General features: G+C 47.1%; 1 protein-coding gene across 1 annotated transcript in view; it reads right to left on the reverse strand.

Moving 5' to 3' along the window:
- The window catches only part of LOC144105029 (uncharacterized), a 46,460-nt gene extending 44,819 nt beyond the window's left edge, over positions 1 to 1,641 (reverse strand). Inside the window, exon 1 of the mRNA XM_077638239.1 lies at positions 1,408 to 1,641. Within this exon, the coding sequence (XP_077494365.1) occupies positions 1,408 to 1,503 (96 nt within the window). The 5' untranslated portion in view covers positions 1,504 to 1,641. The remainder of the gene's footprint in view (positions 1 to 1,407) is intronic.
- Positions 1,642 to 13,745: the final 12,104 nt, after the last annotated feature.

The following is a 13,745-nucleotide window of genomic DNA, read 5'->3' on the forward strand; positions in this document are numbered from 1 at the left end:
ATCAAACAAATGTTTTTACTATGCTTAGCTCAAGCTGATAACTACGTTCTATGAGCAGCTACATTTGTGTTGACGCTGTACTCTTGCCGCTTATGGTTCTTTGCAAAGTTACCAGCAAAATATTTTACTCGTTCAGCATGCCTCCCTGCATAATTATGGACCTCTTCATTATAATCATTAGCCGCACCTCGATTGCGTCACCTTTAGCACAACGGCCTGTCTGTATGATCTTCAGCTAGAACTGTGGTGCAAAAGAATTTTCCTTGGGAAGCGAGGTAACATTTTGCAAGTAAGCAGGATTAGAGGTCATGCATCACAAAAAGTACACAGACTCGTTCCCAACGGTTGATGACAAATATAAGAAAGTGCTCAAGTATTTTTGCAAAATAAGTCCTATTCATATTTCTCACATGTTCGAGCTTGCCGTGACTTACAAAAGATACATTCGACAGATGCAAGAGAACATTAGATTCGCAGCCATCTATAAACGTTGTTTGACATGTGCTGTTGCTGCGTCAAATAATTTGTGGATAAACAATAAATTGTACATTGGCTCTTGTCGCGTCTTGCTTTCTTAATTTGTGTCTCATTCGAGGCATGTGATAGTACCTGAATGGTTACTGAGCGTAATAATCATTTCTGAACTAAGAAATCACATATGAATACTTGTTTATTCATTCTAAGTTTAGGTAAACAAGCCATACGGCAATGAATGGAGGACATAGCTCTATAACAGGAAGGAGCGTGGTATTTTCGACCTCACTTTATTTCAGGAATTTTTGACATATTTTTGTTTTGACATTTTGGAGAAAGGGGGTTTAGGGATGTAAGAATTGTTAGCTACAGCAGAAGCACTTCATAAAAACTCTTCTTGCTTTCAAAGAAATCTCGCCTAAATTTCCCACAGCGAAATGCCAAGCCTGTCCAACTAGACACTGCGTCAACGCCGCACTAATGAATGCCTTTGCAACCGCAGGTGCCGTTAACCACGAATTTTTATACTCCACATCTTGTGACAAAGGTTACTGACCACGATCAGAGCTGGGCTATGTTTGCCTAGCTATTAGCTTAACATGTAAATTAATTCTATATTTTAGCATCCCCTTGATTTCTTTGAACACTGACTTTAATTGCGTAAATTAACAAACAAAAGCACAGGAACGGCACTAAAACAGCACAAAAATCCCTACCATTCTTCTCTGCTTCACCTGCGCTGTTTTCCTGTCTTTTTTGCTCTGTCGTCTAGAAATTCGCGAACTTGCACAAGTACTCGTGTAGTAACTTCGTGGTTTGGAGGTACTAGATTTTCAACTGTCTGGTTCGGTTCCACCTTCCGAAAACAATTTCAATGGGAACGTGCACAATAACAAAATCCGTCGCGCAAAAAGTAGGCGTCTGATCACTCACTTCGTAGTTGACATGTACGCCGTTCTTGGCCATAGTGTCTAAGCGGAAGGTAAGCATTTCTATGGGGAGATGAGGTAACCCTTCTTTTACGGCCATGTTGCTTCGTTTACGGCCTTTCCTGTGCTCTCTTCAAAGGTTAGACGACAGACGGATTTGTCTTCTAGTGTGGACTGTGCAGCCTTAACGGTGCAGAAACTCAATCTGCAGCCTATCTCAAGAAGCTGTCTAGGAATATGGGGCCGATCTTTCTAGAAACCTTAGTCACTGGCTGCAAGCTATCTCGCCTTCTATGATATATGGCTTTCCGTGCCAATATAGCCCCATTGTAATCAAAGATGAGCGCCCAGAATTACGATGCCGCGTGATGGAATTGACAGTAGCATAGAGGCAGGAACAAAAGAATAATAAACATGCTCGCTAAGGATGGGGCTTTCGACGAACTGAGCAGCCTGCTTAGTGAGTTAGTAGGAGTGTGAGACTGGACTGAGTAAAACACCCTCAACCAAGACACCCCTTGAAAGGCAACCCACAGATGGCTGGAAGTAGCTTGTCCTAAATGAGTGCCATACACATCTCGGCCACGAACGATTTAAGTCCGGCCAAGATTATCAGAATGCTCTGAAATAAGCTGTCGCTGACACCTTATTGCGGATTATTTATGGCCCTCTAGTCTAATCCAGGACAGAAAGAACACCCCGCCGCGGCGGTCGAATTTCGATGGAGGCGAAATTCTAGCGGCCCGTGTACTGTGCGATGTCAGTGCACGTTAAAGAGCACCGGGTGGTCGAAAATTTCCGGAGTCCTTCACTACGGCACCCCTCAAAGCCTGAGTCGCTTTCCGACGTTAAGCCCCATAAAAAAAGAACGCCTAGGATTCCTAAACACTAAGTGCAGAGGCGGGCGATACGAACAAACTAGTACATTTGACTAGCGCGGTAACAACTCTTCACTGAAACAAAGGCCTTCTTTCATTTTGAATTGCTCACTTTCTTTTCTCTTTATTTTCCAAATGTTAACGAAACACAAGAGTGATAAAAGAATTTATTCAGTGACAACATTCACAGTTTCCTATTAACTGCGCTCTTGAGGGCGTTTACCAAGATTTTAAAGAGTTCGCTTGAAAAGGAACTTTATAAATAAAACTGGTTATCAGTTAAGAGTGAGTTTTTGAACCTACTGCTAACTTTTGTTATTTATTCTACATCACAGATGGTATTTTCAACGATTCTGTTGTATAGGTACGCACGACAGCCGCTTCTCCAATGCTGCCGTTATTCGATGGAGGATAAATGTTAGAGAACCGTGTGCTCGGCGATGTGAGTGCACTTTAAAGAACGCCAGGTGGTCGAAATTATCCGTAGCCCTCCACTACGGTGTCCCTCATAGCCTGAGTCGCTTTGGGACGCCAAATCCGCAAAAACCACAGCAACTGCCAGAATTTATCAAAATCAGATAGCTTTCTTCGTTCAAGGGGCAATTAAGAGAAATGAGCAAAAATTATGAAAACGTTGGGCATCAACTCAATCTAGGCGATTACAGCAACAATAAATAATCTATTTGAAATCTCGGCGCATGGTTTCTTTTCCGATTATCCATAAGTAGTTAGGAGTCTTGCTTTACTCTAGTTGGAGAGCGCAACGTCATCTCCCGCTCGTCAGACCGTCGGACTCTCAAGACGAAGACGCTTTGTATTCACCGACAAAAGTCAAAACCTGATGACCAGGAGCTGTCTGCCTGTACAGACAACGAGGTACCGGGGGCAGTGGTTGTGCCATTCAAGAGTCAAGACCTACCACTCACATTTCTGCACACATTCTTTTTTGCGCATTGAGTGGGAGCTAATTTTTTTTTTCATACCTTTACTGAGAAGGCAGCAGCTTTTTAGTTTATATTTGCTTGGCGTATGCGCTTTGAACATTCATTTCTTTCTAGAGAAATAATACTGTTCTAAGTTTGAGCCTTGCGGCACACCTGATTTTATACCTAATTTCTCTGGCCTCACAGTTATAAAAATATCGTTTTGATGCCGTGTTAAATTTAGATCTCAAATGGACTGAAGTTATTCCTCTATTATATGTCAACGTACTTTGTTGTGAACTGTTTCTGTCTGTTTTATTAATTTGAACTTCACATCGTCGAACCAAGTGGTTTCTACGAATTGGTGAAAAGAAGTAGCTGGATTCGCTGTCCAGCACCAACCTCTCCTTTACTGTACATGTAATTAAAAAGGTAATTACCTTAGTAAAATAGCATAGATAACTGAAACAAATTTATTCCGTAAATTAAACCTGACCCATAAGAAAGATAGAAATCTTAAAATTGTCACTTATCTGATTTTATACTTTTTACACGGTCTTCTGGCAGCCAGTTTTTTGGCCATTATGACATGCCGGAGTACATTTGTCAAGTTATTTTATTTGGCAATGTTCAACGTGTTTTTCAAGAATTTTTGAAACCATGGCCTACGAAAAAATTAGACTGCTATAGAAGACCGTTACTACTGCCACCTTTTTAACTTAAATTGAATTGACCGAACTTTGTATCTTCGGAAGGATTCGCGTCAGAAAGACAAGGTTCTTGGGAACGCAGTATGGTACTAGATACAGACAACACTTTTTTCTTTACTGTACCTCCCAATTGTCATTTCCAGCCGCAGCAGTGACATCTGGGCCATTGTTAAGGTTGATCATCCTTATCATCATCAGCCGGACTACGCCCACTGCAAGGCAAAAGCCTCTCCCGTTTCTCTCCAATTAACTCTGTCTTTTTCCAGCTGCGCCCACCCTATGCTTGCAAACTTCTTAATCTCATCCGCCCACCTAACCTTCTGTCGTCGTCCCCTGCTACGCTTGCCTTCTCTTGGAATCCACTCCGTGACCGTTAAGGACCAGCGGTTATCGGTTTGTTCGATCGCCTGTCGCCTCAGCTCTGTTTATTTACCTAATTTTCTCTAATTTACCTAGTTTTATTTGAATATTCGAGGACGGCAGCATCTTCGATGCGGTTCTGTCCCTACGGGAAGAGTACGGCTGCTCCGGCGCCGGCAAGCCTAAAGGGACCACACCATTCAAAGGAGGCTGGCTCGGAAGAGGCAGCCATGGCTTCCCAGGCTGTGGAGCGACCAGAACATGGACTCGACCACCCGTCCAGTGAGACCTCATCGCTTAGTGGGGCTGAGTCAACGATCGTGGACGGTGACGAGTCAGTGGCCGATATGTCTGACGTGTACAACGAGGGCTTCAAGTTGGTGAGTCATCGCAAGCAACGAACGGTAGGGATCCCGGTAGTGGTTGAGCCCACAGAAAAGGGGGTTGATTTAAGAGAGAAGACTCCCATCTTACTTTTCGCGTCCATTCAATCACTGCTGGGATCAGCTCCGATTCGAAGTCGGTTCACCATGCACGGCGCTCTTCAGCTGGATGTCTCGACGGAAGAGCAGGTTGACAAGCTCCTGCAGAGCTCTCAGATTTTTGGCATCAAATTTAGCGTTCGGTTGCCCCATTCCTACATGAAGAACACCTGTGTTATTAAGGGTATACCAAAGTGGTATTCAGAACGGGACTTACTTGATTATCTGAAACCACAAGGTGTGCTGCACATGAAACGACTTGTGCGTCGTGTGGAGTCTCCAGGAAAAGAATGGGCTGTGAAACCTACCAACTCTACCGTGTTGACATTCGCTCCCAACTCAGAGCGCCCCGAAGAAATTGATCTGGGATTCACAAAACACGCAGTTGCAGATTTCACTGAATCTCCTCCACGGTGTTTTAGATGCCAACGGTTTGGGCATGTGGCCAAAGTTCGCACAAAGGATCGACGCTGTAAGCGATGCGGAGGCGACCACGACTTTAAAACCTGCAAGGCAGATTTGGCTTGCGCCAATTGCGGTGGTGATCATCCAGCGAGTTTCGCAGGCTGCCTCTTCCTTGTGAGCGCTCTGCACCGTCGGATATCATTTATTGCTGGTCCGAAAACCCCACCGACTGAGACGCCTGTCCCAGGATTAGACGAGTTCCCAGTGTTGGAGTCTGATGTTGTTGCGTTGCCCAACAATGTCCCTAAGAGACCTGAGTCCAGCAAGACGCCAAGGCCCAGTGCGCGCGAGTCGGCTGTTCGACCTCCAGTAAAAAGTGTCCATGTTTCTGAGCGGCCGGATCACAGCCAGACTCCACGGCAAGGGGGACCCTCATATGCACAAGTGACAAAAAAACCAGCTACTGAGGCCAAGAGTGTGTCCCCGTCGGCATCTTTTGTAGATGTACTAAGTGAGTGCGTTGCGCAAAATAAGGAGCTCAAAAATTAAGGTATGTCTGACCTTCTTCATGTTTTGTTTGGGGCCCTGCATTCACATGTTCCAGCGATGGCGCCTGGTAACCTGAAGAACTTCCTACAGCTGGTGCTTTCTTTTGAGTCCCTAATTTCTACTTTCGCAGCAAACTTCCTTGCGAACTAAAATGGATGGGGCTAAACCTCGTGGATCTCATATGCACCGAAAAGTGCCGTTTATATTGCAGTGGAACTGCGCTGGGATTTTAAGTCGGTTATCTGAACTAAAACTATTCTTGAAAGAGACTTGTGTTCCAGTATTGGCCCTGTCAGAAGCTGGCCTGCCAAGCGGGAGATGTTTGACTGGATATGTCGCCCAGAAAAACTGCAGCATAAAATCCTTTCCTGCAGGAAGTGCTGCGCTTTACATAAGAAGAGAAATTCCACATGTTTCTCTAAGCGTTGCCGATCTTTACACGGATTAGATTGAGGTAGCCGCTGTGAGAATACAGCTCGGCTCTCGAACCCTTTTTATTGCATCCGTGTACGAGTCTCCGCGGAAGAAGGTAGCATTGGATTTGTTTCTACAGCAGCTCTGCGACCACTGCCCAGCTCCTAGACTCATCTGCGGTGATTTCAATGCCCATCATGCCGTTTGGGGTGACAGGAATACGGATCCCCGGGGACGCAAACTCGTAGAGGTTATTGACAGTTTGGACCTGTGTGTTGCCAATGACGGAAGCCCCACTTTCTTCCGGCCTCCAGCCCCAGCGACAGCTAAAGACCTGACACTGCATTCACCTGACGTCCGCGTGAGTTGGTCAACAGCGCCTGACCGCATGGGAAGTGATCACTATCCGATTTTTGTGTTTGCTGCCGACTTTCTTATGCATGGTCCTAAAATTAGCAACGTGGTCAACTGGGACAAGTACAGAGAGCACCTAGAACGTGTTTCTGGTGATGTTGCTGACAAACTGATTTCTAGTAAGCTAGCAGCAACTACGGCGGTCAAGTTACCTGATCATTTCCGGCCCCCGATTTAAAACTCAGGAACCTTTGCGCAGCGATAAGAAGGGCGGAGCGCCAACTCGTGCGGATGAAGGACGACAGGCAACTGAAGACTACCTTCAATAGGCTGAATTCTGCTATTAGACGGCACACGAACAAGCTGTACAGGTCGCAATGGGCCTCATTCTGTGCTAGTTTGACTGTGTTCTCACCGATAACAACAATATGGCGAGTTATTGGCGGCCTTTGCTGGAGAATCTCGCCCTTCGACGCCTTTTGAAGCTCTTGCAATACGCAAGGAAAAACCTATTGCGTGCTTGGCAAAGGAATTTGCAGACGCACTCGTGCGCGCTGATTCTGGAATAGATATATATACACCACCTGCTTCCTCCAGGTCAATCATGGACGTCCCATTCACGCTTCGTGAGCTTCAGACTGCGCTCAGTGGCCTGCGGCGCCGGTGTGCACCAGTTCCCGACGGCATAACCAATCAAATGCTGAATAATCTGCCCTTGCAACTCAGAAAGGAGTATCCTCAACTTCATCAATCGAGTTTGGGAGACTGGCGATGTTCCTCCGTCATGGAAGGTGGCACATGTAGTTCCAGTACCGAAGCCTCGCAAAGACATGACAGACCTTGCCTCGTATCGCCCTGTGTCATTAACCTCCTGTGTAGCTAAGTTGTTGGAGAAGCTGGCAAATGAACGCTTATCGTGGTGGCTTGAGGACAGCAAGGCACTGACAACATGTATGACAGGATTCCGCCGAGGTCTTAGTGCCCAAGTTAGCGTCTAAGACTTGATCAGTCACATTGAACACCAGAGAGCTCTCGGCCTTTCCACCTTAGCCATTTTTCTTGATGTTGCGAAAGCGTGCTTCAGAGCTCAACTCTAAACAGTTTGCAAGGAATGGGCATACAGGGCCATATGTTAAGATTCATTTACAAGTTTATAAGGGATCGCGCGGTTCGTGTACGGTTAGGGAGTAGGTTAAGCCCCGAAAGGGTTCTATCACGAGGTGTGCCTCAAGGAAGTGTTCTTTTCCCCACGCTCTTTAACGCCGTAATGGCTGGCCTTCCCGATTCGTTGAAAAAAAGTTGCAGGCAAGTGTGTATGTTACTTTATGCTGACGACATCTGTATTTGGATTTCTGGCTACCAACACAAGCGATTAGCCCTGATAGCTCGACAGGCTCTACTTTCGGCACAAGCTTATCTTCAAGGTGTGGGGTTATCTCTGTCAGTGAACAAATCCGGCTTTATTCTGTTTCCAGGTGAAGGAAGACGTCAAGCGCGGTTGAAGATAGACCTCGGTCACTCTTTCATCCGTCAATTCAACCACACGCGTTTCCTGGCCGTCATTATTGACTCAAGTCTATAGTGGCGAAAAGCTGTAGACGCGATTGTTTCATCTACATCTCCTCATCTCAATGTGATCCGTATAATTGCACGTGAGCAATGGGGAAACCATCTTTCTTCAATGGTCAAACTTCATGAAGCGCTGGTGGTTAGCCGCATAATGTATCAATTACCTTTAATTTCCCCCTCGGCATCACAACTTGAACGTCTCGAAGTTGTCCACAGAAAGGGCCTAAGAAGAGCCATTGGAGTTCCCCAGGCGGCTGCGAATAAGGCAGTACTTCATGAGTCCCAATCGAAACCTCTTAGCCTTATCGCTTCTCAGAGACTATTAATGCATCTTGACCGCTTGGGAGAGACGGTAGCTGGGCGATCCCTTCTCCAGCGGCTCTGCAAGAGATATGAGTCGAAGGCTTACTTGGCACTCAATACTATTAGTTCTTTAGGCATTAATGTCCGAAGGCAAAGGAAACGGTTGAAACCCCCCTGGTCTTTTCCGACCTTCGACTGTAAGGTCACAATTCCCCATGTTAGCGCAAAGCGCTACTCTCCTTTGGCACCAACGCGTTCGCTTGTACTGGAATACTTGGAAACAGAGTATGCCTGCCATCTTCAAATTTTCACGGATGGTTCTTTGGACAAGGTCAAACAAGCTAGCGCAGCGGCTTTTTACATTCCTTCTTTGGACTGTAAGTCGTCCGTACGCTGTACTGCTGTCGTATCCTCCACAACGGCTGAAAGTGTTGCTATTGAGGCGGCTTTACGGAAGTTAGGGTCTTGTCTGGCTACACCTGTTGTCATCCTAACTGATTAAAAATCTGCCCTTCAGAGGTTAGAGCGCGGATTCCCTACTGACGCCTTGTCTATAAGCTCTCTGCGCTTGGTGCAGAATCTGCACAGTAGAGGCTTTACTCTACATTTCCTATGGGTGCCCGCTCACATAGCAATCAACGGTAATGAGGTGGCAGACAGTCTCGCCCATAAAGCTCTCTCAAGGATTTCATCAAAAAAGTACCTCAAGATGAAAAAGTCTCTGCAGGAAAACGGTGCTCGATCACTTCAGTACCCTGTGGAGTGCGTCCTAAAAGCCATGTGTTACCAAGGGACTGAGAAGATCACTGGCGCCCTTCTGCATCGAATTCGCACGGCCTCTGCTCGCACTCCTGCATGGATGCATAAGACCGGCATAGCATCGTCTTCGATCTGCTCCTTATGTGGTGTGTGCGGGGATATCGAACATTAAATTATGTACTGTCCAGAGTACAACGCGGAAAGGCATGTGATGTTCGTTTCGTTCAAGAAGACAGGAACCCGTCACAGCACGGTGCAGGACAATGTCTACCCGAGTGGAAACCAGACATGCAGAAGGGAGGCTGCACGCCTTCTTTTAACATTTCTGCAGGACACGGATCTTGTTTCTAAATGGTGACAGCAGGAACGGACTATGGCCTACTGTGATTGAATGTGTGCGTAGATGGTGTCTTCCGGAGTGGACTACTTTATACTGTGAGTGAATGTGTGTATGTATTGTGGCACTACAATGGCCTATGTTCTACTGTGACTGAATATGTGAATAGATGGTGACTTTTGGAGTGGACTGTGATGTGGACTGTGTGGATTGATTCTGTGCATAGATGGTGACTGCGGGAGAGAATGTGTACTATTATAAGAGACTGTGCGCATAGCGGGGTAGATGTCGCATTGTTGATATAGAAGGGACGCTGCGGTGGAGCAATTGCCGGCAGATAAAGCAAGGCTAACCCCACCTGCAGCATTCAACACCTTGACTCAACTGAACTCTCAGCGGTTATCTTGCCTTCGCATTATATGCCCTGCACATGCCCATTTCTTCCTCTAAATTTCCACTAGGATGTCATTAACTCGCGTTCGTTCCCTCACCCACTCTGTGCGATTTCGGCCTCAACTTTACACCTATAATTTACGTGACACCTACCAAGAGGAATCGCCGCAATACGCAACGTCAGCACCGGAGAAACACTTCCCCATAGAACTGCGTCGGACAAAAACCAAAGGAAGGATGCGCGGGAAGGGGAGACAGGATCTGCTACGGTGCAAAAAGAGCCAGTGCTAACACCTGGCGGCGGATCGTCGACCAATTCAAGGTTAAAGAGCGGGAAAGCAGAGAAGTTGAAGAGAAGACGTTACTGTTGGTACATTCAGGGATTTTAGTCTAAGTAATGTGCAGTGCGCCCTCCTTAATTTGGCGGCCTGCTCGCCCACGCGTTTCTTTTCCTGCTGGCAGGCTGTCAAGGTGAGCAGGTAGAGCACGCGAACCGTTTAATCGCTCAGGATCGATCTGAAGTCGCCCTATAAGCACAACTTTGCGCGTAGGTCCTTTATGCTGTCTAAAGCAATGCACGCCCCCCCCCCCCCCCCCCGTGACCAAACTGCAGATTGAAAGCTATGTATAGGTGACACTTTCGCCTGCAGAGCAGTGTCGCCGGTGAAAATCACCGCCTGCGTCAGCGAACGGATCGCGCTCTGTCATTGAGCTCAATATGCAAGACGGTACAGTCGCGAGTAAAAAAGGTTAGCACTAGTGGCGTGCCGAAAGTGCGGCAGATAGCAGAGCTCGGCGCTGCGGTTACGAACAAGCCGATAATGAATGTGCCAGGCGTGTTCGCAAATCACGGCGCCTTGACAACCGGGCGGTGTGATTTTCACCACTCTGGTGACGCCATTGTGCTAATCTTTTTAATCGCGATTGTGCACGGTGCATGAATTTTTCGATACACTGACCGCTGTCGGATTACTCGCAAAGAACCATGCAGAACATAAGTGCAAAGTTGTGACGTGCTAGCAACTTGCAATTTAGATATACTGATAAAACTGCACACGGTCACTATCTCACTTCCCGAGAAACCCTGACGCGGTGGAAGTTATAAGCAGTACCTTTCAGTTCAGTGCTCAAGGAAGGGATGCCCTACAGTAATGCCTGTGTGAATAGGCCAGCATGTCATGGACCGCGTTCTGCGTATATCTCTACAACGCGCACGCTACGCCAGTCAGGGCTGATAAGCCGTTATCCCACGGTGTCCGCGCTCGCTCCATTTTTCCTCGAGCCATTTTACGCGGCATTTCTACTGGCGGGTGACCGCTCGCCGCGGCGCTGGGCTTCAACATAATTTTTAATGGTCTCGAATTTGTGCCGTACCCTGGAAGAATGTAACAGGCATTCACTCTGCTGTTCGTTGCACCTTTTTCTTTATCTCGGTCAAGGCGTCTTTGCAACCAAGGCACTTTTTCACTGCTTTCTTTCTTAATTTCCCATACACCGTCGTCTTGTTGCTGGTCGCTGCAATGGGGTTCTTGTTCTCCCGCGGAACCGTTGTTAAAGCGCACGTACTACATTGCGTGTCAGTTTCTTGAAGCTATAAAAGCGCATCCGACAGTGCGTCCTGTGCAGAGGGTGCCCGCGGCCATGCATCACAATCTCGTTCCTCTGGGCTTGGCTGTACTGCGGGAACCTCTTGAGGCGCGTCATGGGCTTTAGGGGATGATATCCTCTCCGCCGTGTGCTTCAACATGTGTTTCTCGAGGTTGCGCTTGTAAGCAATGCCTTTTCCGCATAGGGGACACGCGCACATCCTGGACCTGGCGCTAGAAGTGTGCTGCTCTGTCTGGTGACGCCGCAAGCTGGAAGCTGCGCAGAAGCTTCCTCCGCATTTGGCGCACTTGTAAGGCTTTTCCACCGAGTGGACAGGCTGGTGTACGGTGAGATGTTGTCGCTGTGAGAAACACTTTCCGCACACCTGGCACACGAAGGGCCGCTCGCCAGTATGGGTCCGCTCGTGTCTGGTGACATGGCCTCTGGGTGAGAAAGGATGACAGAAGGTTGACAGGTGGCACAATGGGCGTGACAGCGTCACTTCTGGCTCGGAGAAGGAAGAGTAAAACCACCATTGCATCAAAAAACTTGGGAGCTTTGATTAGCGTTTAAAACGTGTCTTTTTCTTTGCATTATATGCCAGAAAAATTAAAAAAGCTGGGCACGCACAATCTCCTCATCATTTATGTTTTGTGATTGGGAACCGCCGAAATAGGTTGAGTGTGCACGTCCCTTTCTAGACACAGGAGTTCTGCAGCAACGAGAAAAGCGAACGTTTCCTCTCTCCCGTCGCAGAATTTTCCGGTTCGCTTCCATACGCACTGATGCTATAGTGATGCCCCTTTTTGTCGCATTGTGAATTTAGGGCTCTGTTTTGCCGACTAAGCGTCCGGACGCAGCGATTTCGTGTTTCTCTCAAGCTCTGTCTGCTCGCACTGCCCGATGGCTCAACGTAACGAAGTGAACTGTTCGCATCACGTCCACGTGAGAAGAACCGGTCTCGGTCCTTCTACATCGCAGCCATACAAATGTCGCTTCAGTCACTTCTTGCCTCTGAAGCAGGACATGACACCATGATTGTCGAATGTGACGACATGCATCCTGTTTTAAAGGCGCATCTTACCTTGAATGAACAGAAAAATTGCAGAGGACGCTTAGGATCCGCCTTCGGTGTAGGCCGCGGCAGCGTAGTGGGTTTGGCTTTTCATTCTGAGTAGTTTGACACCTTAAAACGCAATTTTTCGAAAACAATTGATCAATTACACACTATCATTTTTAAACAGTAATCATGAAGGATTTCCGTTTCATTCTCAGCTTTTTTACACCTTGGAGCCACATTTTCAAATTTATTAATTTCTTTATAACCCATCAATCGATTCATCGCAATATTTCTATTCACTCGTCCTCGCCAATAACACACCAATCAATCACTAGAGCCACAAGTAACCATAATGCGTTTTTTTTACGTAGCCCCCGATTACTTCCGATGTTCGCTTCTGCCTAAGGCCACCACACACCTACATGAGAAATGAATAGCGAAGCCCAAAGCATCATAAAACCTCGTCTTACTTTAGATAGCTGGTGTAGTGGCAGTAGGCGCAACGATGCCTTCTCTGTTGCTTCTGCGGATGCTTGCTCCGTCGGTGCTCTTCCAAAAGCTCTGGAGCAGAGAAGAGGCCATCGGATTTGTGGCTGGAGGACACTGGGGGCGAAGCAGGCGAACTGTTTCCGTACTTGGAGGTCAAACCGAGCACAGCACAAAAATCTTCCAGGCTACGAATACTGAACCCTTCTTCCATCCCAGCTGCACTCTGCACTCTTAATGATCAATCCGCACATGCACAAGTGATACAATTGAAGCCGCGAAACTGTGCGCGCCATCCTCATCCCCTTTTTTATGCTTCGTGATTTTGCTTGTATCAAGTACTGCCACAACTGCACGCGTATACTAGAAAATTATAAGGTGGTGGAAGTGCTCTGCCATATCTGTAGTTTAGTGCGTTTCATTTTGTTTTTTCGCCTTGAGCCCAAGAAATCGGTTCGCCGCAAAAACGGTTTGTGTTGTTTGAGATTACCGCATCTGTTGCATCATCAAGTTCGTGCCCCCGCTCTCATGGCTCGGCGAGAGAAGGTGAAGCATAACTAAAAATAATATGAAATAAATCCCGCTTGCCGCTCTCCGCACAAGCACTTTCTTCTTCTGCATTTTGACAAGGATGCGATTAGCCCGCGTTTGTTTCCTTGCCCGTTCTGTACTCTTTTTCTCTGTTAACGTCACAGCTATCAGCTCCCTTACCACTGCTTGCTTCGTTCTCCTCAACTTATGCATAACCCTTTTTGCTAGTCTCCACCTTTCTT

Source organism: Amblyomma americanum, chromosome 9 (genome assembly GCF_052857255.1).
Source record: "Amblyomma americanum isolate KBUSLIRL-KWMA chromosome 9, ASM5285725v1, whole genome shotgun sequence".
In the NCBI taxonomy this organism is placed as follows: domain Eukaryota; kingdom Metazoa; phylum Arthropoda; class Arachnida; order Ixodida; family Ixodidae; genus Amblyomma; species Amblyomma americanum.